The sequence below is a fragment of the Passer domesticus genome, chromosome 1, assembly GCF_036417665.1.
Source record: "Passer domesticus isolate bPasDom1 chromosome 1, bPasDom1.hap1, whole genome shotgun sequence".
Taxonomy (NCBI): Eukaryota; Metazoa; Chordata; class Aves; order Passeriformes; family Passeridae; genus Passer; species Passer domesticus.
This window is the reverse complement of record NC_087474.1, coordinates 8,553,179-8,579,068: the sequence shown is the minus strand read 5'-3', so window position 1 is coordinate 8,579,068 and position 25,890 is coordinate 8,553,179. Positions and strand designations below refer to the sequence as shown.

Here is a 25,890-nt window from a genome sequence, read left to right as displayed (position 1 = left end):
CAACTTCCTAGATTCTGACTGACTTATTATATACACTGCTTGTGATTTATGGCACATAAATCTCTTCTGGGGCAAGAGGAGCTTTCAGGCAGTGGCAAGGCAGCTCTGAGGAGGGATCAGGCACCACCTTGGTGCTGCTGTTCCTCCGCTCTCCCCTCCTGGGTGCTGGCTGCAGTGAGGATGCTCTGTTTTCAATCACTGGCTTTCAACAAAAACTTGCTCAAGAAGTATTTCAGTGGGTCTGGTGTTGTCATGCAAGTTCATAAATAATCCATATGGCTGAGACCTTCTGTGGGGAAGCCTGCTGTGATAACACCACCCACCAACCTTATCGAGTGTTGCCATGGAGATGGGTACTCTGAAGCCTGGGGGAGTGGGATAAAGAGGAGAAAATCTGGAAGTGAAGCACGTATAGGAGCAAACTGTACACTTCTATTTACTAAGGAGCATTTTGAAACAACAGACATTGAGTCAGATGTGTTACCTATAATTGAAAGTGAAAAAAAAAAGAAAAGAAAAGGAAAATTATTTTAAAAACTAGTGATCAGCCATGAATTTTAACTGATCCTGGAGATGTTTCGCTATCCTCGGCAAATAAAATCCAACTTTTCTTGAAAAAACAAGAGAGACATAGTATTTTTATTTTGATTCATTGTTTTGTTAGTGAAATAGCATTTAAACAAGAGACAAAACCAGAATTTTTGCTGCTCCAAGAAGCAGAAAAAAACTCGTAAAATTTAAAAATTTGAAAGGAGAAGGCGGGAAAGTAACTGAATGAGCTACCTCTGATATGGTTGTGCCTCTTGAAACTGGAGATAGCTACCTTGTGCACTTTAATTGCAAGCTTCAACAAAATATTGGTATCTTATTTTTGTACTTAATATATAGATTACAAACCCACATTAATAATTGTAGCAAGATGTGATATTTTAAACTTTCTTGTCCTTGTTTAATTAAAATAAGCAGAAGACAGAGGTGCTTTGCCCTACCTAGAACTGCAGCTTTTGGTCTTTGCCCTTCTTAAAAATAATTTTCTTTCAAGTATTTATTTACCTCAGTTACTTCATTCCTGCTGTTGGGGAGCAGGAGATGCAACACTGCTTTGGTTGCTTTGATACCTTACGTGCTGTGAAGTATAGCTGAATCCTGCAGAAATTTAGTGCTTCTTGACAGACTTCCTGCATGGATTTAGAATCCAAGCCTGAGATCAGAGGTCTCTGGCCAAATGTAAAACAAAGGAAGATAAAAGATAAAAAGGTTTTAAAATATTGCTTTTACTCTGAAAGTGTAATTTTGTATCTTTCCATTAATATATTTTACAAACTTTAGTCTTCAGTTGCCCTAATGTCTTCCACTTGTAATATCAGAATAAAACTACAGAGCTTCAAATTTGCTAAATAGACACCAAACACAGTTATACAGAAAGTTGTAAAATAAAACATCACAAAACTTAAAGCAGGTAACTCTTTTCCATACAGAAAGTTGTAAAATAAAACATCACAAAACTTAAAGCAGGTAACTCTTTTCCTATTTCCTGTGCTCAAACAACTTTCAGCTTGAGGCTTGATACAATAGTGACAGAAATAACACCAGTAAACTTAAATCATGTGATTGACCAAAATTCTTATGGTGTCTACCATTTACTGCAAGAGCTTCTTCAGGTGATTTTTGAAGCACTTGAAGTTCATCACTAACTTAGAATTATTTCTCAGTATACAGGCAGTATGTGCTGCAGGCTGTAATCTAGCCAGATGATAGTGACTGCCAGGAAATAAATAGTAACAAATCAGAAGTTTGCTGTGTCTGTTTCCTGAGGGTTACAGTTGTAAAGAACATTTCACTTTACTTCAGCTGAAAAGAGTTGTTCAGGAAATGGGCACTTGGTGGCATTTGTTACTTAAGCATTAGCTAGAGGGATTTTGTGTTTGGTTTTCTTGGTCTTCCCCACACACACTTCATGAAAGGTTTACCATTCATAAAATGCTGAGTTATCAGTGTTTGTGATTCCTTTTTACCAAACCTGGATGCAGTATGGAAAATAACAAATAGCCAGGCACATATTTTAATGAGAATTGGTTTATCTTAGTTACAGAGGCAAGAAATGCAGAGGCTTCAAATCATGTGTGAATTGCCCTGTCCTTCTCCACTCCAGCTGGAACAAACCCCTCTCATATCAAAACACCCAAGCCCCTGGAAAACCCACTGCACTGTTGGCATTCCTACAGACACTGAGGCTCAGGGTTTTGTTGGATTTGGAAGAAAACAGGTAGCTGTTATTGCTAACAGAGCAATCAGAGGTTGCTATTGATATTGCTATCAGAGGTTGTAAAGGAGAACTTGCTGCCTTTGCTACTGGTCTGTATGCCTGCATTTGAATAGTTATTCAAATTTTAATTTGAGAGATTTTAATTGTGCTGCTTTCATCTGACCGAGAAAAATTTTTACTCATCACAGAAAGAGAACTTATTTGAAACCTGACCCAAATGTACTTCCTGCTGGACAGGCTGTAGGAATTAGGAAGTTGCCATCACACTTGTGCTGTGGTTGTATTTCTTGTTGCAGAAATCTCATGAAGATTTCATGAATTTTCAAGATTGAAGATTCATGGAATTACTTTTTCTGCTTCCCCCTGATGGCCTCTAAGGGCTTCAGATAGGTTTGGTCCTACCTGCTGCTGAGGTTTTTGTCAAGCCAATGTGACATTCAGGTCCTTGTGAGTAGAATGGGGGGGAAAGAGAAAATTATGTCAGATACATTAGGGAACTTAATGAATTTTCTGTTGGTACTGTTTCTTTGTGTTTTAGTTACATTCATTTTCATGATAGACTTCTGTAGGTATTGAAATTATATAAATCTCCACATCTTGGGTATTCTTATAAATTTTAAAGCAAATATTTCTGGGAAAAAAACCTAGAATCTTTACATCAAAGGAGTGGCTAATAAAGTTAAAGGCCTTTTCAGAATCATGAGGGGGAAAAGTGTAAAACAAACAGGTAAAGTGATGGATTAGTGCCAGAGAGTTGTGGCTCAGCAGTGCAGTGGTGCTGAAAGGGGAGAAAGTGCACATAAAAATAATATAAATTATATAAACTAAAAAGGTATGTATTTGCTGACCTGAAAAATCATTGTTTGAATCTTTGTAATTGATCACCAAAAGAACTAAGATGTGTGATAACTATTTAAAATTATTATTATTTATTTTAGATGGTCGGAGTGCATGAGTGCTCAAAGATGTACTCTGAGCTTATCTGCAAATAATAATTACTGTGGCTAACTAGTAAGAAATTACTTTGTCTTTTAACATTTTCACCTGGAACTTTAATTCAAAAAACCAGCGCCCTTATTTATCTAACACTTATTTAAATACAGGACTAAATGAAGTTCATCAGAATTTTGACAAAAAGTCACAAAACTTCCTGCAGTGTATGCATATAAACTCTATTTATAATAAGGTAAAATTTAATTTTTCATATATAAGGGATGATGTGTAAAAAATGTAATTTAGCTGTGCTTGAACACTTTCATAAAAATGTTTCTGAAATAATTGATAAAGGAAAGTCTCCTTGAAGCTACAGAACTGCCTCTCTGTTGGCATACTTATGCAATGATATCTGAACATTTCCCAAGCACTGGTGTATTCATTTACCTGCAGCCATTACAAAGTGGGGAAGGGCCAATGCCCCTACTTCACAGACAGATTAGACAGATTTTCTGAGGTCATGCAAGAATTTTTTGGTAAAGCATGGACTAAAAGCTAAGCCTCAAATCCCAGAAAAGTATTTCATCTTTCAGATCATTCTCCTCTTTGTGTCTCTTCATGGCAAAATAGAAACATTAAATCCTCCTAAAAAAGCCAAAAAACACTCATACACAAAAAACTCCAAACTAACCAATGAGAAACCCTACAAAATCCAAAACCAAACCAAAACAACCCCAAAACCCAACAAACAAACCCCCATAAGCACTGGAGTAGAAATAATCTGACTACATAAAGATGTCTGTATCAGTGCACATCAGCCTAAATTCATTCCATGATCAATGGAGGGAAAAAAAGAGTTTTCAAGTTGTGATTTATCTGCTTTAATTTAAGTATATAAAATGAGACTGTAATTTCCATTCTCTTGCCCATTCTGCAGGAATCTGGTGTAGATTGCAATTTTTTCTGGAAAGACACATTTAAAGCTCAAATAGAATCATGGCTACAAAGCCTAGTAAAATTGCAATCATCTTGTGTTTGGCATAAACACAGAGTCTGGTGATCTGATATGACTTGTGATTTATTTTTTGAACAAATAATTTAGCAAGGCAGCATTCAGTGCTAGTGTCATGCTCAAGTCTTAGATCCAGCCTGTGCTTTTACCTACAGCCCATCAGTTTATGCAGAATATAATGACAGAGTTTCAACATCTAACATAGAAACCACTATTTCCCTTATCACACAGGTATCTCAAAAGGATTAATTATTTTTTCAATTATTAGTAGATGCAAGTGCCATAGAAATGTTATTATAAATGATCTGTGTCAAGTCTGGAGTCTTATTTAAAAGGGCAGTTAATTAATTTCTAGTAATTCCCAGATGAAACATAGATTGATATTTTTAAAATATCAAATACTGACTGAATAATAAAATTTAGTTCTTTTTCAGACCCTTCCCTTAAAAATCAACTGTTTTTTTCCAAATACCATGTGTTTGGAGTTCATTTCTGTAATTTTTCCTGCAAGTTTGCTGTTTGTCTTGCAAATATTTACTCCATGTACTTCAGTACACTGCAATCAGTAAATAGAAGATGATGGAGCTGATACAAATTTTAAAGTGCATTCTATTTTATTTTTTCATTATAATTACCAAATGAGAGGGTAGAGCTCACAGAAATTTAAACCTACTTTATCTACCACCATGGAAGCATATTGGTGTAGACATTTCAGGACAGTGGAATGACAATTTCTTTTATTTTTAGTATGGGAAAAGGCCTCATCTGACCTCAAGAAGCTGTCCAGCAAATAGAACAACCCCATTGCTTTCAGTGGGGTTGTAAAGCAATGTTGTGAACATCAATCCTGCAGGTCTCTTCACCTGCATTTCTTAGGATAAAAGTATATTCCGGATTCACGTGTTGGAGTTATAAATATATTGAATTGGTGTTACTGTGCTCAACTTTTGGCAGATGAAGATCATCATGTTTCTATGAAAATCATCTTTAGATAATGAGATAGCTCAATATACCAGCATATGCCTACAGAAAATGTGTTTAAACATCATTCACTGAAAGCTTGAGTAACAGACTTATTGGCATATGAGCAAAATGTTCTCAGGAAAGGGAAGCTGATACACCCTGGTAGATCTGTCAGCACTGAGCACCAGGCTGCACAATTTCTACCATCACTGCGGGTTGATTGTCACACTTTGGTTCCTGCTGGTGGTGCCAGGGAGCTCCTGAATGCAGTGGCCTGGCAGAGGTAAAGATGCCCCAAGTCTTGTGTGCCCATGTCCAGGCAGTGGCCAAGTGGAGCAGGCACTGCCAGGAGGCACCACACAGGACACAAGGAACAGAACAGAGCTTCCCACCCAGGAGAATTGTTAGAAATGGAGTTGAGAAGACAGGACAGACATGAGACATGGTCAGACAGGTCCATTGGTCAGCCTGCTTACATGCTGCCATTCCAGACTATTCGTTTTTCCTAAACATCCCATAGTGTGCCTCAGACAATGGCAAGGTGGAACCCAGAAGGAGCCCCACATCTCTTAAGGATCCCACACCCCTGCAAACATTAACCCCTTTCAGTCTGCAGGGTGATCCAGAGAGCTTTTCCCATCAACCAGGGTGGCACTCCTGGACATGATGGCTGATGGCTCACTGCGATGGCCCTGGATGGAGCCAGGGCAGGGTCCCTTGCCATCAATCAGGTTACTGGGGGTCATCCACCCTTCATTTTTCCCAGGGGTTTTATCCTTTATGTGTAGAGACAAGCCATGTGTCCCAATGTGTAGAACTGACCTTTTTTGTTTATGATGAGCCAGTTGTGAATGCTGAGGAAAGACCACCCAGAACTCCTCCTACACAACTGGAAACATTGTTTTAACCCACAGGATGGAAATGTGTCAGAAGTAAGAGAAAAAACAGCAGTTGTGAAAACTGAAGGCAGTAAGTTACATCAATTGATGATAAAAATTATCCATGTAGGGGACTCTTGTAGATAGTTGAAGGGTAGGCAAGTGGATATGATCGTTCCAAAGGAGATCCAGAATGGCTGGGAACATCTGAAACTAAAAAGTGATTTTATTAAGTTGTAACTTATACATAAAAAAAGCCAGTGTGTTGTCCTTTCTTTTCTTCTTCTTCTTTTTTTTATTCCTTTTTTCTTTTTTGATTATTTTTTTTTAAGAGTGGAGACCAAATCTCTGAAATCAACTGAAATTAAAGCAGTAGAGATTATTGAATGCTGTAGAGTCAGAGCCTGGACAGTCCTGTTGCACTGTGATTTCACAACAAGGATTAGGAAATAAAGTCATGAATAGTTTCGATCAAAGCAGACTCTGAAGGCTTCTTTTGCTTGATCAAGTTTTTGACACTCTGAAGTACAGGGTGTAAATTAATCTCTGCCACCTTCTACATCTTCTGATGTAGTTCTTAAATTGTTTCAAAGCTGCTGTATTTTTCAGAAAAAAATAGAATATAGTTACAGAAAATTATCAATGAAGTAGTAGGTCAAGTGAGACGACTGTAGTGTTGCCTGTTGCCTTAAAGCTGTGAGTCTGTGGAAAGGCCATGGCCTAATGCTGTCCCATCTCTGCAGGAAACCCTGGTTTGGCCTCTTCTCCAGCTTCTGGATTCTGAATTAGTTTTCCAAATTCTTGGGGTTTGTGCATGGTATAATATCATTAATAGTTAGTGAAAAGGTCATTAGCAGCTGGTAGAAAAGGCTTTTGCTTCATTATTACTCAATTGAAAATATTCATTGGCTGTAGTTATTTTCAGATAAAGCTAACACTGGATTTGGTGCAGAGTATGTAAAGCCATGTCTGCAACATGCAGAGATTGTCAAGGGAGTTCCTCCCTTTCATCTTGAACCTGGCTGGAAGCCTGCTGAGGTATCCTGACAGGAGAGCACTGTGTGGGCACAGCAGCTCACCAGCTGAAAGAATTAAATCTTTGTTGTCACAGGACTTGCTGCTTTAGCTGTGATGCTCTGGGGACAGAGCTGTGCTGCTTGCTGAGCCCTGCCCCAGGGACGTTCATGCTCCATCCACTCCAGAACACCCATTTGGCCCTCAGGTTTCATTGTGGGGTGGATTTCTATCAATTTAAAGGTGAATTGAGCAGTACAAATTTCCAGGCTAATCTTGATTCAGCAATCAGGCACTGCCCCTTGTGCTGGGGTTTATTTTGGGGGGTAATATGAGTACAGGTAGCTCCCATGTAGTGAGTTTGCATGAGGCAAGTCTGTGTGAGTCACAGAGCATCTAGACTGTGTCTGGTAGAAAAAACTAAATTTCTTTCACTCCATACAGTGAGTTAAGGTATGAAGTAATTTCATTTCTGGTAGTCTTTGGAAAATGTTGTTTTATCCTGCCATAAAGATGGGCTTTTGAGTGTTTGTTGTGATTTTATCTTCTAATTTCAGAGACCATAATGTCAATATCTCAAATAGGCACAGTAAATTAAGAGTTGTAGGTGGAATCATGCTTCAACCAAATTTGGGTGGTAGCAAACATGGGTTAATATCTGCAAATGCATCAAACAGAAAAACATAAATTGAGGGTAGAAGTTTTCTTCATTATGCATTTCATTTTTGTTAGCTCTATATGCCTTCTAGATTTAGCAAATATATGTGCAATAAAGGAAGTATTTTGTTATAAATTTGATTCCATCTTTCTGCACATGGGCAAAATATACAAGTCAATCTACCCTTTAGTGGATAAATTGAAGGGCATTATGTCTTATGTATCAAATCCTGCACCACTCTTTTAATTTGTATTTTTTAAAATAAAACATGTTGTTTATAGACTTTTCCATAGCGTGTCTGCAAAGTGTAATTTAATGCAACTTTCTGTGAATTTTCATGCAGAAAATGTCAGTTAGTTACATACCTAAACTATACAAGCCATTGCCCTAACAAATCCATCTTCAGAAAGGTTAGTGTGTGTGGATTTTTTGTAATGTGTGAATTATTGAGATAGCTTATTTGAAAGGTGGTAAAGGAGAGGGAAATCCTGTGCAGATGGAGAAATAAGATTTTTTTTTTTTTTAACTGAGGGGTGTATCAATTCAGAATACTTTTCAAAGGCTTTGTATCAGTGGCATGAGATAATTGAACAGAATTTTACCAATTAAAAAATGAAATGTTCTTCATGGTAGCCAGGGCTTGTGTTTCAACCCTACTCAGTTTAAACCATCTATATGGTAACTAGTGCATTGTTTTTTCCTGCACATTTCACTTAATGTTTGCTTGGGGTGGGGTTTTTTGTTCTATTACTGGAAGTACTTCATATGATTCCTGTGTAATTAATCCACAAATGTATTTTCTTTCAAAAATTTCCGGCTCTGTGTTTCCCTCTGCTCCTCCATAATGTTAGAAGATTCTCCAAAGGCACCAATATGGGAATTTACATTCTTTTCACTAACCACAGACTATGCCATTTAACTTTGACATTAATCAAACTAGCAATGTCCATGTTCAGGAGTGGGTTTTGCAAAACCTACTTCAAATAAGATAATCACAGTGCTCTGCAATTTTTATTAATAACATGAGATGTATATTGTCTCTGGATTCTAAATTGCATATTATTGATATTTTTGTTCTATTTTTTTTGTTAAAGTTAGATGCTTTTTCCCCATACCACTTAGGCAAACCCACAGTTTAGGATTGTATTTATCTGTGCTGCAATTTCTTGCATGTCACATGTACTTCTGGTATTTTGTTTCAGATGGGAGCAGCAGGAAGGGGATTTTTTTTCTCCTGTGGGTGGGAGATTGCCATACAGCTGTGAGACCCCTTTAATTAAAGTCAGAGTAAACTATATCAGAAGGGCTGCTGTCTCAGTGAAGACAGCTGAGCAATCAGTGCTCTGCTTTAATTAGAACTTTTACTATTGCATCCCTTACTGCCCAAAGTGTGACCTGTCAAGCTGCTGAGAGGCTGCCCCTTCCTGACAGAGGTGCAGCTCTGAGCCCAGGACTGGCACACACTTAAATCCAATTTGTGCATGGTCACTTGGTGGGTTGGTGGTCTTTTCTTTATTGGTGTGCTCCTTATCTGCAAGAACAGTAAATCACTGATCTGTTCATGCAAAAGGGTATTTGGACTTGTTAAATAGCTCATCAAAAGCCAGCCCACATCTCCTAATCTTTCCCATGGTTTGGGAGTGTCCAGCAGTTTCTTCCCCTCTAACACTTACTAGTAAAGCTTGAGACAAAAGAGAGAGCTGGATATGGGGCATAGATCCAAAGTGGGGTGCAGCTACCAAATTGGATTGAGTGATTTCTTGTCTTTCCATGGCTGAATGGGGAATATCCTCTTCCCCCTGTTGCATTTCTCCCTTTCCCAGCTCCCTGTTCTTCCTTCCCTTGAGCTCAGGAGGTCCTCGGGAAGCCTGCAAGGCAGAGAGAGCAGGGGTGGGGAAGGCAGATGGCAGCTTATGTGAATTCTCAGTGAACTGCTCGGGGTGTCCTGGGCTGCATTGTGTCATCCTCTGCAGCTCCTCCTCACTCTGGAGTGAGTATCATTAGAGACTTAATTACCCCAGGCAAAGACCCGTTCAAATAGGGAGATAAATGCATCTGACTGGAAGTTTTTCACATTTAGGCTTTGCTATTAAGCATGTAAACAGTGTTCAACTTGCATTTTGACAACTGGTTCCCCCTTGGAGCTGATCAGAGCAATGCCTACCCTGCAGCTGGAGCACTGAACCAGAGCTGCACTGCTGCTGTTTGATACAGTTCCCAGGGGACACTGAAATATTTCATACACAAAGCTGCTTGATCTCTAGCTCTGTATTTTTTGACACTGCTTCACTGCAGCCCAATTTCTTGGCTTTCACAAAGCACATTTCTATGTTAAAGACCAACTGCAGAAATCCAAAGCCTTGCCTTGGTAGATCGCAAGCCAAAGTGGCCAAAGTGCCTTTTGTCTCTGTAATAAAATTGCATAAACCATAATCCTATTTAAATCATGATATAGAACCATGGAATGAACCTCTTCAATCATTTCTTAAGGGGAAGAAACCCCTCCTGGAAAGAAATGGGTATGAACATGTATTGTAAAATCCACTGGCTGTCATCAGAAGAAATAAAATTGTTCAGATGGAGAGCACAATTACTGTCAAGAAATTAGGACCTAGGTAAAATCTGAAAGTAATTCTTGATCTCTGGAGGAGTTTATCAGTCTTATTTATTTTGTTTTTACAAAATACATTAGCAAATACATAAATAATGATTTTTCTGTCTGAATCTTTCTAATTGCTCTCCTCTGGAGTGTACAGTGTCTTCATTCCCTCTGTATTTTGCAGCTCCCTCTGTCCTAAATCATTGTGTCATCAGTGCACAGGGACACCAGTGATTCAAAATAATTTATAGCAGTGAGTGCTGAAATAGTCCCTGTCCTAAGGCTGCCACATTGTGATGGAGTTTGTGTGACAGTTTAACCAAGAAAGTGCAGCTGAGAAGCAGGACCCATCCTGCAGCACACAAACAGGATGGGATGTAACCTCAGCAAGTGTCCTCAGGGAATCATAAACCAAGACTCTAACTGGAATTATTCTGGACATAAATAAATCTCTCAGTTCAAAGTTGTGTTTAACAAGAACTGAAGAAAAATGATTTTTGAAATTATTTAGGAGAATGAAACTGGTTTGCTAAAAAATGAAAAGGCCTGCCTTCAGGTTGTGATTATAGCAAAAATGTCTCTAGGATTAAATCATCATAGTAAAAAAGAATGTCTATCTGGTGTATCCGTGAGAATAGAAACTGAAAACAGAAAACTGTACTACAAGCCCACCTTTCCACTTTTTATTGCCCAGCACTTTTTCAGTAAAAATGTGGTTTGAGCTTGATTGACATGTTTTTAACATTGTTGTTTAATTTGCTGTGGTGTTTTTCCTGAAAATAATAATTTGATTGAAAAACAATTTAAACATTGTTTATACATTTTTTCCCCACAGTGTCAGATTATATATTTATCAGAGATTTAATTTAGTGGAAAAATGTTTCATTTAAAATAGAACAAAGTACTTAATACATGCGAAAAAATTGCTTTACTTACTTGCTGTTCCTTTAAAAATGACATTTTTAATTTGACGTGCTAGTTTTTGGTAAGTAACCTGAAAAATGGTTATTCTCACAGGTTAAGTAAAAACCAAAGGGAAAGCAGATTTATTAAATTTCCTTTGTCTGTCTGAATATAAAAAGTTCACACATAGTTAACACTGAGTTATGTTATTCTCTCTCTAATCTCTTGCTCTTGCTTTTTAATAATTTGATGAACTGGATTTTTGCACATTAAGTAGTAGTGCCTCTTTGAAGCAACTTAACAGTTTGAGGTTTGCAATTTATATTTGCATGAAAAGTTCCAACTATTGTTCTCCTGGCTGGTAAATCACTGAGGGTCCTACCTCAAATCCCGTCACAACAATAATTACAAAGCAATTCCGACCCCCTTCCTTTTGTCCACCTTCTGCTCTCTCTAGAGCTACATCTACAGTGACCCCGCGAGGTACTACACGAGGCAGAACCCCAAAGAGCCATCACCTGCTTTGGCCCGTGCACCCAAATCCCAGCAGGAATTCCCTGAGGGTCCCCGTGGCAGGACATTCCGCCAGCGCCAGCCGGACAAGATCCCACCGGAGCCGGGAACGGCAAAGAAGAGCCTGATGGCCGCGCTGCACTCCTACATCACCCAGAACCTGTCTGAGCACAGCAGTGAGAGCAGCCCTCCCAGCAGGACTAAAGGCTCTCAGGTTTATGCTGAGAGGTCGTACTCTACGCAGGTCAGTCCTTTTGATGGAACTTTTGCCAAAGGAAAAGCGGAAGATTTCAAAATGCGGAAGCTGTTCCAGCCTGGGCCTGGAGTGCTGAGGCCGACCCCTGCGATGCTGAGTCATAAATCTGCTTCCCAGCATGATCCAAAGGACCCTCTGAGCATTGTGGATGGTAAAGTTGATATTTACTTATTTTTGCTTACCTGAAATTTCCCTCATGTTTACTGAACATTTTTGAGGAAAAGAAAATGAAATTAGACATTTGATAGATCTCCTAGTATTGGCATATTTATATCTGCCATAAGACAGTAATAATGTTCACCATTCCAGCTACTCTTTCCCTGCAAACATCTACCCACATTCTTCAGCCCACCTTCCATATGCATGCAGAAATATATGGCACTTAGTAAGACATAGCATTTATGTAATTTGTTATATTTTCAAAGCATTTTACAAACAACGCATAATTATGGGTATGTCTTCGCTGTCAAATCTGTTTTTATGCATTCATCCCACACGATATATATAGATAATACAGAAATGCCTGGTTTTGTTCCACATCTCTTTATTTAACTAGAAATTCAAGGACCATGGGTAAAATTCAAAGTTAGGCACAAAAATTAAGAGTGAGATGAATTTCTGATGCAGAACACAGAGAAAGGAGGAGTCTGTCAGTTCCATGGATAGGTGACCAAGAAGGTGGGGTTGCATCTAGTTTTGTCTGGACATTCTGTAACAGAAAACCCATTTCCTGGATTTTCATCTTTATTTTTGATAATGTTGTTTAACAATGATTAGATCGCAGTTTTTTCTTTACATGATAGTTCAACAAATATTTAAATTAAAATGGAGGGTAACATCCTCATGCTGTTCTGCACTTAAAGCACTGCTTTATAAGATGTGTCTTGGGGATCATGTAGACTTCATAATTCTGATTCATTTTGTTGTTTCTTTAAACTAATCTAACTATCCATGTTATTCCAGTGGTTCAGAATGCCTGAAAAATGAAAGAGTTGATCCCCAGCCATTGTCAAGCACTTTTATCTGTTACACTGCAGTCACCACTACCCCAATGGATTTTGGTGATATGTAAGAGGGTTCCTTTGAATCCTTCTTTATCATCCATAAAGTCCAATGCTCTTTGATTTGTTTTTTTTTGTTTTGTTTTTTAATAATATCCTCCAAAACCAGACCACACACAAACACGAACACACAGAAATGTCAGAGTTTCAGCAGAGGAAAAATAATGCTTGCAGTCTAAAGGATGCTCAGAAGTGAAAGCATTCTTGGTATGGTGCCCAGAGATAATAGGTTTCAAGGAATGAACTATAATGTAAAATCAAATCCAGGTGGCACTGTAAGTCTCTTGCACAGGTTAGACAATTTTGTTGCTAGACTCAAAACAAACTAGGCACATGCTGGTTTCATTATCCTCCAGCTGTTCCACTTCACCTTTCCTGGTAGGAGCCAACTGGGAAAAAAATGCTTAACACTTACAGGGAATAACATGTTTCACAATTCATTGGGTTGTACTACTTTGACTTCTCATACATAATGTGCCCTATAGGAACTTCTGCCATTGCATTTGCTTTTAAATATTGCATAGACAAGGCATTATGAATTGCTTGAGTAGGAAATACTGTGGTTTCCTTTGTATTTTTGAGCCATTTAATAATCTCACAAGAAATTGGTGAGGACAGACCCTGGCATATTCATTGCTAAAAATGCTGTCCATTGAAAGAAGGTGGTTCAGATTCAGGTTTCCCAGGCTGACCACACAACCTCTTTTTTCTTTTAAGTTTTCTCCAATCTCCCTTGTGTTTATGGATTGTTGTAGGCTTGTGGGTTGTTTTTCTTTTGCACTCTGTGAACTACACAACAGTAAAAAAAATGGAAGAATGGGATGCTCAGTTCTCTGATCCATCTGATAGAGGATTAGACAAAGGCACTGGACTGGGAGAACAATCCAGAAGGTACTGAGCAGATTAATACTGAGAATTGCTGCAAAACAGTGGCAGGTAAATTCTCTAACAAGGCACCCTGAGGGAGAAATACAAAAGAAGGAAATGCAGAGTTATTTTTCTATCAGATTTGGAAGTTGTTACCTCTAGGAGTAGCATGATGTGCGTGGGCACTGCCTTTGTAGTCACTGTGCAACACTGGAATTGTTAATCTCTCCTCTGCACCAGCCGTATTTAGAATTTGGCTCAGTTTTGTGTGGTTTGTTCTAGTCTACTGATTTTTTTATGTGTTAAATATTACAGAGTACGTCTCTCTGTTCCTTTGAAAAGGTCACAGAATTAGTAATTCAGATGTCTTAAAAAAATAGCAAACTTCCATGTTTATGGAACAAAAATATTTTTTTAATACATCCTCTCTCTGGCAAAGCTGGAATCACCATTCCATATGGTGCTCAGCTGCTGAGGCAGCTAACATGTGGTCAGTAGGGTGATGGGGTTGAGGAAGACACACCACATTGTGGAATTTCTAACAAAGTCACTGCTCCCATACCATGTGGTTGTCAGGCAAGCTGGCTTTGACTCTTGTTCCAGCAGAATATGAGGCATCATTTATATGCTGTAAAATAAAAAGCTGTTTTCCCTGTATAAGGTGCTGCTGTTACCTACTGGGGAATTCTACTGGTGGAGCTTATATTAAAAATTACATCTTCTAGGACATTTATGCTTTTACTGCCATTATGGTTCCAGGATAACTATAAAAGGCAGTTTGCATTCATCAGCTGGAAAGCTGGAGCTAAGGGAGAAATCTGGTTTGCAGTTTGCAAGCCCTGTGAAACATGACTGAGCATTGCTGAGTCCACTTAGGAGGGAGTCAGTGGGAGACTGTAAAAGCTGTGCACAGGTAAATGCATGTTCAAGCACATGTGCTGCTTAAGTGCCGTGCCATTGCAGTATCCATCTGCTTTTTGGTCTTTCTCCAACAATATTTTCTGATTTTAATAAATACAACATATTACCCAAAGGTGTTTGTAAACAGATGCAATGATATTTATCTGCTTATCAGTGTTATCTAGTAATTTACAAATTATTGCAAACATGGACAAGTGCCATAACAAGAAGTGTAAATATCCATATTTACCATGGACAAGGATTAATACCATATCAGTAGCCACGTGAATTTAGCAACACTCTTTATGAAGACCTGCATTTCACCAGGCTGTTACAGACACTTTGGTGACTATCCCTCCTGGGGTACTAAAAACATGATGTTCCTCCTACTTACTGGCATTGGTTATTGCCTTTGGTGCCTGATATTTTAAGTCACATTGTAGCTGTTCAGTAAAAGTGGATATAATGCCAGAGTTTTACTCATGTCAATGCAGTAGTTAGGAGCCTCTTTGATAAAATGTGCCCAGGTGGCAATGACCAGGGCAGGAATGCCAGTATTAGAGGAGCAAGAGGTTCCTCTATATAGTATTGAGGTTTTAGTGAGCCAGAAGAACCTCCAGTGAGCCTGTCAGTATTATCAGGAATAGGGCCTGTGGCCATTCTTTTTTTCATGTTATTCCTTGTTCTCCCATTTGTTTGAGATTTAAGACTGCTTTTTTTGTTGACCATTCATATTAAAGATGAGTCAGAAAATGGACTGGAGAGACAAGACTGGGCTAAGAATACAGGTAAAGAAAAAAGTTAGTTTGAAAAATTAAAATGGAAATGACAAAGCTACAGTGCCTGCATGTTGTTGAGTAGCTCAGTAGTTGGTCTTGACAGCTGGCTGTGAATCAAATGAAATAAACAAAAATCTAGTTGTGTTACATTAATATAACTCTTTTAATTATATATGTCCTGAAATATAATTCTCTTTTAAGATTTGTCTTCAAATGATGTTTTATTTGTAAAGTTTTAGTTTTGATTTGGATCTGACATATATTCTATCCTTTCATTGCCGACTTTATTAGCTCTGCTTCAATAATTTAGGCTTTTCTGTCAAGATATTGTCCAATAGTTCTGTAAAAGATAAGATCAGAAATGATACCTAAGCAGACACAAGGCTCCTGTGGTAATGCAATAATACTGTTTTCTTCCTAGAGCTTAGTTTTCTGCACTGCTGCTCTGTGTAGTATCTCCACCTCTCTGCCAGTAGCTCTTGTGCTTCTTGAAAAAGTGTGTTGAACTCAGGTTGATCAAATGTATTTAAAAATTTTGTTGCAGTTTGGATTGATTTGCTCTTGTAAATTCCTTCCTAAACTAAAGCATTTTGTCACTATGCTTTTACTAAAATTATTAAATTCATAACAGGGGATGGATGCAATAAAATGGAAGGAAACTTTTTAAAGTTTTCTCCGAAGTGTTGCTAAGCTTCCATCAAACTTCAGTATTGGTTTTGCTGCCTCCACATATCTTGGCCCAGAGAGTTTGGCACAGATTGAGTTTACATCTTTGATTCACATTTCTGAGCACTTGCTTTCCTGTACAAAGCTCTCTGCTGCTCCAGTATGGTACCAAAATCTTTGTCAGCTGGCAGTTTGAAGTAATATCACAGACATAACCTGTGTTTTTTTATTGATAATCACAATTAAGTGTACTTATAACTATGCTTTTTAAAGGACATCTAAAAAGTTAACATTTTGCAAGATTAGCTTGTATTTTATATTACTGAATTTTATAATTAGTAGAATTTTGTAATAACATCATGGTGGATTATTGGAAAGATGTTCCCTTTTTACCTGGAAAAGAAAGTACATCAAAGAAACACCTTCCCTGTATGTCAACCCCCTCTCAGACACACAGTAAATCTATTATTTAAGCTGTTGAAGCTCTTTGGCTTTTTATGGACTAATTAGTTAAGGGAAAATGGCATTATTTTGTTTGGTGAATTTTGGGTCAGGTCAGGGGAAATTAGTCTTTGCCTTGAGATGGAATTGGGAATCTGATGGAAAGATGCTGATGGTGAGCTCTTCACTTAAAACTGAGGGGTCCAAAAACTGGCAAATGTGTCCAAGGTCTTGGCCTCTTATTCCTAATAAAAAATAGCCCTTGATGCTTTTCTCCCTGCAAAATCACAGATGTTCCACTGCCTCTTCCCTGAAGCAGAAGTCTGTTAACTACTTTAACTTCTTTTCTAGTCTATGTACTTCTTCCTCCTTTGTTGTGAGGAAAAAGAAAAATCCTTCTTTTTAGCCCTTCTTATGACATTGGTTTTCCCTGTTTCCCTACTTTTAAACTCATTTTTATGTGAGCGTGAAAGCTGACAGCATGATCCCAAAATCTTGCTTACAGATGATGGTGTCCAACCACTGGGCTTGACATGGATAGTGTTACTATTGAGAAAAAAGGTTGGATGGGACCTTCAAACTGCTTACATGTAAATTCATACATTCAACAGCGATTTAAAAGCAGTCCTTATTTTCCTCTTCCTACACAATACTATGTGAGTTTTCTTGCTTGCATGCATATGCATAAATATGTTAAATTTCTTATCAACATGAATAAGCAGAAGAGAGGCATGATTGGAAATGGTTTGGTGTGCTACAGTAAGCACTACATTTAGTGTTTCATGCTCCAAGGGACATTAGGCTGAGTTTTGCAGAGTTGTACAGACTGATAGTGGAGGTGCAATATATGCAGTCAGAAAAGTGCCTTCCCTGGGGAGATGTTATGCTCCATCTTCTGACTCACCTTTAATATCCATTGTCCTTGAATTTCCTTCTCTTCAAAACTTTTATCACATCAAAAGTGTTTTGCTGTTTGGTTTTGTTGTTTTTTTCTCAATGTGACTGGTAACACATTCATAGCTGGCAAACCAAAACAAGTTCTGTATACCTCTATATCATCTATATCTACATCATTCTATATCATCTATATATGTTCCAAGAGAAATTAATACAATTTAGAAATTTTGTCCTTGACATATCCATGTATATAATGGACATATGTTTATATCCCTTTCTAATTGATGAGGAGCTTTTTGATTGAAAGACAAAATATCTGGCTCATTTTTTCCCAGAACTCTGTATAGCTTATATAGATATACTTGTGAAAGCAAATCACCAAAGAGAACTGATCACTAGGAAACAGTCATGTTGTTTGTACTGTTTTGCAGCTAAAAAAAAGGAAATGAGGCTACTTTAACACTTGTTTTCAGTATTTTGAGTCAATTTAGACTAGGAAAGAATGTTCTTGTAAAGATAAAGTGATAATTTCATGCCCTCTCTCTAGAAGAATTTGCTGGGTTACAGTATCATACATCCCCCTGCCCTGGCACAGATTCACTTCATCATATACTTTAACATCCATTAAGAATCCTGTGTTTTCTGTAAGGAATGCAGCACCTTCCTTTAAAAAGCAGATACTCTCCATTAAGGGAAAGCTATCTAAATTTTTTAGGAAAAATTAAAGATATAAGCACATGTGATTCATGTATGCAGCTAAATGCACTTATGTTGTTTTCTGATCCAGAGGCACTGATTAAAAATGTATTGAAGGACCTAGAGAAACACCAAGTGAATGTGGAGAATCTCAGCTCAACAGAGCTGGATGAAATCGCTGATACTATCGCCACTGCAATCCAAAGTGTTGACATTCAAGAAGAAACAGAAAAAAATGCTGGAAAAACTAAAGAAGACAAAACAGAAGCACAAGTGAAGAAAGGAGACGCTCAAGGAAGGACAGAGCTTCAGACTGGATTAATGGAAAATAGTGTTAATATACCAGGTATTAATTTTAGAAGTTAAGTACAGCAAAAGACAACTACCCTGATTTTCCTCTAATGCTTCACCTTAGTGCTAGACTTCTAAAAATAATTTTTAAAGAAGGTGTGAGGGAAAGTTTCTGTATTTCCCAAAAGGCTGTGGAATTTTAGATTGTTGTTTTCTTTTTACAACAGTTTCTTCATTTACCAAAAAAAAAAAAAAAAAAAAATCTGCTTATGATCACTCTGTCTTCAAGCTTTAGAAACAAGATAAACCTACACACCCAATTATACTGAAATAAGAATTGCTTTATGCTGTGTGGTCTAATTTCCTATTCTTGAAATTTAGAAGTTTAAGCAAAATGATAATGGAAACTATTATACTGCAAGATGTATTTCCAAATATGCAGAGAAAAAGTTATGATTTACAGATAATATTTTTTAACATGCTACAGTTACTTGCAGAAGAAAATTTGTGACAAGTTACAGGTACAAACCCACTTGTTCCCTTTCCTTCTTAGGGAATAAGAAGAGTTATTATGGTTATTTGTTTCTGTCTGCACACAGAAATCTGGTGATGCAAATTCAGGAGCCACAGTAATTGCCATTAATTAGTGAATACCACAGTGGAACATAAGTTACTGCTCATCCTTTTCAATTTTAGGATTGTTATAATATCTTGTATGCCAGAAATGTGTACTGGAAGTCATAAAAAATTATTTTCACTGTTTTCATGGTGACATACTGAAATCTTTACTAGTTAGGGATATTCTGGTTATTCTGATTGCCAGATTTTGTTATAGATTTAAAGGAGCAAACTTGAGGATTTATTTGAATCATGCTGAGGATGATGAATGACATTCAGTTCATAAAGCAAAAAGCCAGTGTTATTTAACTGAGGTTAAGGATGGGACTGAATGTTATCACTGCAGTTAAAGTGTAACATGATTTTGGTGAATGATATCTTTTGAATTATGTCATTTTCTTCCACCAAAGTAGGTATGAGGGAAATATATGTTTCCCTTTCCTTTACCGTAAATGTCCATTCAGCAAGCTAGAGCCATTTTATTCTGGTTTGTTGTTTTTGGTTTTTTCCTCAGATATTGGTAAACTGATATGATGATTTGACACTTAATTAGCAAAATAACACTATTACATTGGCTCTTGAAGTACTCTGTCTATTGATCTCACATTAATTTGCTATCAAAGGGGGGTTAGAATAACAATAACAAATTATACAGTGCTCCTTTCTCTGCCCTTTCAGCTTTGATGTCTCAATGTTTAAATCACATAAAAAGACCACTGCTAAAAAGCAGCGAAGAAGAGAAGTCTTTGTTTTGTATATGTTGTTTGCCCTTCATAACTATATATTTGTGCTTTTCATATCCTACAGACAATGGAGTGCACGAAGCCAGTGTGAGAAGTGATAAAGAGGTAGAGTACCAGTATTTTAATAAAACAAGTGTTCCATCTCAGAATATCAGGTTTCTGTGCAGTGAAAGACAAACTCACACCTCTGAATTATTAGACTTGTTCTGTGTGGCTATGATTCAATATCACACATTGTGTTGTTGTTGATGCATTGAAATATTAAATGAGCATTTATTTAAACCTTAACCAAAATGGGTTTTGATGTTCAAAAATCAAAATCAAGTCCTCCTTACCCCCTTTCTCTAATTTTTAAATAGACAGAATTCATCATATATTGAGAAAGTTCAAATTCAGGCTTTTCCTCAAATCAGTAGATTTTGAGCATTGAGGTGTTCTTGAAAATGCTTTCTCCCTTGAAAATGCTTTCCCCCCGTGTCCTCTGACTCTTAGTTCTGGGGAACATCGGGTATTTCAAAAGCTCTAGGAATTACATCTCGTATCCTAACTAGTAACATCAAAATTAGCATTTTAACCCAGATTACTTTTACAGTATTCCTCCTGAGCTTTGAATCATATCCTATGGATTGCTGTCCAATATTTAGCCATTTCTGAGGTATATTCATCTTTCTATTTCTCAGTTTCATGGAGCAGAAAAATTCAAAGAAATATTTTTTAAAAACTGTGTGAAACTTCTCCTACTATGTGCTCTATCAAAAGCTAATACTGCAAGACTCATAAACGGGCAAATCCTTTTGTGTTCACAGTAATCTCTTTGGTCCTTGTACCAAGCAAAGGAAACACACATAGACAGAGTGGCAGGAGCTTTAAACACCCACATGAAAATCATCAAGGAATGAAGTGCTGTAGTCACAACAGACTTAGAGAGGATCCCATGTATAAATTTCTTAGTGACAGTTTGAATAGAGAATGTTTGAATAGAATTTATTGTGTCACAGAGCACAAAGTACCCATTAGCCATCATTTCCTTCCAAATGCTTGGCTGCAATAAAGTTATGTAATGAAACTAGCTAATGAATTTTTCCCGGCACCTGTTTTGACTTTGGCTCATTTGCTTATTGTTGATTTATTAGACAGATCCTGGTTTTCTGTGATCATATTTTTAGCTTGTTGGATCACTCACATACAATTTGTCACCATTTCTAGAGATGAAGAAGGGAAATAGAATTGGTCATATAATATATTTTCCTTTTCTGGTGTTATAACTTGTGAGACCCAAGAGTTATGAAAGTTTCCAGGCCCAACCCAGGAATACTGATAGACATTTCTGTTTTCTCCTTTCCATTGACTTACCTGACTAAAAAAAAAATCATCTTTGTCAATTCTTAGACATACAGACACATGGAAACTACTGGAAAAAATAGTGGCATAATTTAATGATCTTTTATTATTACTGTATAAACAGCATGTTCTTAACATAGTCTAGCAGCTTATAGAAATTAAGAAAATGACCATGCAACAGTTGTATGTGCATATTCTATCATATCAATAAGAATTTGAAAAAATTGTATCCAGGTTTGGTGAATATAACCTTCCTGTGTTTAGTTTTAAAAATAATATTATTCTTTTAATACAGGAGAACACTGCAAAGCTAATTAGATTCTTGAATGAGAATGCATTAGCTGAAAAGATGCATAAAGACCTTATATCTGAAGAACCTACAAAGACAGAAACGAAGAAATCTGAAGAAACTGACCCTTCTTCCTCAGAAGAAACAAATGCTGGTGTGGAAAATGTAAAAAGTGAGACTTTCTCAAGGGAGCTGACACCTGCAAAGAACAGTGAATCTGACTCCAAAGACCCAAGCCAGACCAGCTACTGGATTAAGAATGCTTTAATGCAGGAAGGAAACTCCTATGAAAAGACTCAGAAAAACACAGGACAAGGCTTACAGCTTGAAGTGAAACCTTCTCAGGAGGAGGAATATGGTTATATTGTGACAGTGAAAGAGTAAGTACAACAGCCAATTTGAATGGCATTTTTAACTGGGGGAAAGATAAAGTCATTGCACCTAGTGAAATATGAATGTACAAAAGGAAAATGCCACAGGCCTGATTTTTAATACATCTGAAACTATTTGGAACTTGTTCAGTACTTTGATGAAAATACAAGCAAACAGTTCTGTTTTCTTACAGTTGCCTTTCCTCCCTTCTAGAAGACATTAAATTTGTAGGTCTTTTGCTTAGACCTCTCTCTATCTTCTCATGTTCTAGTGACCTTCCAATATGTCAGTAAGTGTGCTTATGGCTAGGATGAGAGCTTTAAATATTTGACTTGAAAGTAGTCTAAATATCAATGCCTGAGTCATTCTTTCAGAAAAACGACACACAATAACACAGCACAGTATTTTCTCTGAGGTTTTTGTTTTGATCTGAAAATAACTTACATAGGACTCAAACATCACATATACAGCTAGTTTGGAAAGAAAGACCTAATGCTTTCAGGTCATGCCACTAATGAATTTGACATTTAATACTATACTTTCAAAAAGGTAACTTTAGCCCCCTAATGATGCACAGTTCATTACAGGATTTGGGATTTTAGAACCATGTAGGCGCTTTTACATTCTTTTTCCCTCTGTAGGACAATGTTATATTTGATTAGTGATCCTGACTCCGCTTCTGTAAGAAACTTAGAATTTCTATGACGAGCTTACAAATCACTGTCCAGCATCATAGAGAAACTGAGGCAGAAATTTCTTTAGATGTATTGATTCTTTTGACTCTCTTAAACTTATTAATGGGATTGAAGGCAATAGGCTTGAGGAGGATTCTTGTTTTTACTATACTGTCTTGTATTGAAATGCATGTGGCTGCACATTAGAAACAGACCAGAAACTGGTGGAATTCCTCTTTAACTGGACCTTTTCATTCCTGCCTAGAAATGTTATGTGAAGCAGTAGAACACAGTTTTTCCCCAGCTCAGCACTACTTCCCTACTTCCCCCAGCTCTTTTAACTAATATCAATCTGGAAGACTCCTTTATTCCAAAGAGTATCATGATGACACCATCTCCTTTGACTATCCAGACTTATTTGGCTCATAAATGCAGTAAAGTTTAGAACTGCCAGAGCTGTGTGAAACGGGAGACATTATGAATTTCAGTGTTCATAACCTGGAGATTCTTCACTGTATCATCTTACCTGGATTTCTTCCTAGCTAGTCTTCCACTGATGGCTTTTCCCTGAATTATGTCTGTTATTATTCAATGAAACTTGCTAAAGAAGGTAATTTGTCCAAAGATTCTTGGTTCTAGAGGAGTCCATATACACAAATATAATTTATCTTCTTTACCATTTTTAATGGTTTTTAACTGCCTAGCTGGCCAGGACCAGAGAGTGGTGGGGAATAGAGTTACATCCATGGCTGTAACTCTGGGCAGACACCAGTGTGTTCCACAGGGCTCAGTACTGAAGCCAGTTCTGTTTAATATCTTTGTTGGTGATCTGGATGAAGGGATCAAGTGTGTCCTCAGTCAGTTTTCATGTGGAAACCAAGTTAGGAGGGAGTGTTGATCTTCTGAAGGGCAGGAAGGCTCTGCAGAGAGAAAAGCCTCAACTTGCACTAGAAGATGTTCAAATTGCATGTTAGGAAAAAGTTCACAGAAAGGGTTGGCAAGCTTTAAAACAGGCTGCCCTGGGAAGTCACCATGGCTGGAGGCATGTACATGGGTCAAGTACGGACACAATTTAGTGGTGGACTTGGCAGGGCTGGGTTAACAGTTAGACTCAATGATCTTAGAAGTCTTTTCCAACCTAAATAATTCTATGATCCTGTGATTCTGCTCAGTGCTATAGCTGACATTTGAGGGAAAACACGTTCCCTATAGCTGACATTTGAGGGAAAACGTTCCCTATTAGCTTCTGAGGTTTTGCAAGCATGATCCAAGGAGGTATTAGCATTGCTGCACTGTACTCCATGAAATGCTAAGAAGATGCCAGCATTTAATTGTGCCACAAACCAAAGATAAACATTTCCATCTAACACTAGAAGTAAAGATTTGTGATACTTTAAAGACTTGCTAAAATGGCAGTCTGATTGTCAATGGCAAGAGCAGCGGGTCACTCCTGCTGTGTTTGTCAAGTGACCTTTCAGATGGTTGCAGCACTGCAATCCATACCAATCCATATTATCCATCAGTGCTAAGCTTTGGAATGAATTGACACTTTCAGTGCAGAAAATTGCCCAGCAAATCCTCCACTGTGCTGCTTCAGTATTTTATTATTCTGAGAAACCAAACAAATTGGTGATTTACTTTGTTTGCTCTCTTTCAAAAAATGGCCATTCTACCACTGGAGTATTTGTGTGGAATTTGTTTCTTTCTCAGTGTAATTGCTTTGAAGTGTTTTATTAATTTTAATTCTAAAATTCCAAAGTAATCTTATTTTTTAAAAGTAATCTATGGGATGTTATTTTCATTTGTGTTCTGCTTTTTCCACAGTTATAAAGTACCTGTGTTATAGTTGGGAAACATCAGTGTGAGCTCTCTAGTCAGAGAAGTCTTGCCTTTGGACTCTTTCTATTTTCTGAAGTTCTAGTTCTTCGCATTTGGGAAACTTATTTTTTTGTTTAAAACCATGCCAATTCTCCCATTTGTTTGGCAGTATGTGCTCTAAATTGAGGGCATAGATCCCACAATCAAAACATTTACACAGTGTTTAGTCTTCTGAGTATCTCATGAGGAAACTCAAAGCCTGACTTTCCAGAAAATGTAGTTCTTACCACCTCCAGTAAATCTGAATGTAAGCTGCTGCATGCTCAGCAGTTTAAATAGCCAAGCTGGTGTGCAATGTCTCAAATATGAGATTGAATAGCTAGACTTAAATGCACTAAGAAAAATCCTAGTTTGAAAGTTGGTCTCTTTCCACTGCTTATCACAGAGTCTTTCAAGCTTCAAAATCAAGTCATGCTTGTCTGAAACCATGCTTGGACACCTAATGCAGAGCAACCCATCCTGTTTTGTGATTTATCAGAGGGCTTGTACTTGAAGTTTTTCATAGAAAGACTAGATCACAGACAGCTCATGGCAGCTCCCTTAGCTTGTGAGCCAACTCCTGGCATTGTTGTGTTATGCATTTGCAGGATAGTTCATTTTTTGTCATATGCTAGCTCTCAATTGCAGACTGTCTGTGTAAGATTGCATAGGTTGTAAATCTGTTCACACCACGTTAGCAGAGCTGGATCCTGCATGCATGGCTCTGCATTTCATGGAGGGAGCTGCAATTCTGCTCAGGTGCTGGGAAGAAATGGGGCTTGTGTTCACAGTGTAAAGTTGCTATGGAATATGATTAGTCTGACCCATTTAATGTGCTGAAGGGTTGGGTTAATTGCAAATGCTTGATATTATTTCTCCACCTTTACAAATGTGATAAATGATACTGCTTTTCATATAATGATTATTTCCTCAGGATGGCATTCGGGTTAGGACCCTGAAGCTGGGTTGTGCAGAAGTCTTGGTTTATTCCTCAAGTTTTCCGTTTTCCTAGGCATATCATTAAATAATTGTATTTTTATGATCTTCATTATTTTTCCCCTACCAGGTGGAAACATTTTAATTGCATTTAAAAATTGAATTTCAAATAAATAGGAAAAATTAATCACAATATCTACAGCAATGAAACAGGGCTGATACTGTTCTCAGTTACTAGATCTTGATGTTTCTTAGAAGCTGAGCATTTATATTCCATGAGGCTCTGCAGCTCTTTTTAGAAAATAATAATAACAGAATGTTCTTGTCTTTTAATACCTCTTCAAAAAGAAACACTGATTTGACCCTCTCTGTATAGCTCACTGTCCTTTTTGAAATCATTATTCTACTTACAAGTGCACTTTATTAAGGGAAAGCGATTTGTTCATATTCTTCACTTAATTTCTACA

At 37.5% G+C, this 25,890-nt stretch overlaps 1 protein-coding gene across 2 annotated transcripts in view; it reads left to right on the top strand.

The window, feature by feature from the left end:
• Positions 1-25,890, top strand: part of PTPRN2 (protein tyrosine phosphatase receptor type N2) — a 630,571-nt gene that overhangs the window by 225,725 nt on the left and 378,956 nt on the right. For both annotated transcript variants that reach the window (XM_064385950.1, XM_064386029.1), the window contains 4 exons: positions 11,684-12,146; positions 18,394-18,648; positions 20,019-20,059; positions 21,591-21,964. In XM_064385950.1, coding sequence (XP_064242020.1) covers positions 11,684-12,146; positions 18,394-18,648; positions 20,019-20,059; positions 21,591-21,964 — 1,133 coding nt within the window. The remainder of the gene's footprint in view (positions 1-11,683; positions 12,147-18,393; positions 18,649-20,018; positions 20,060-21,590; positions 21,965-25,890) is intronic.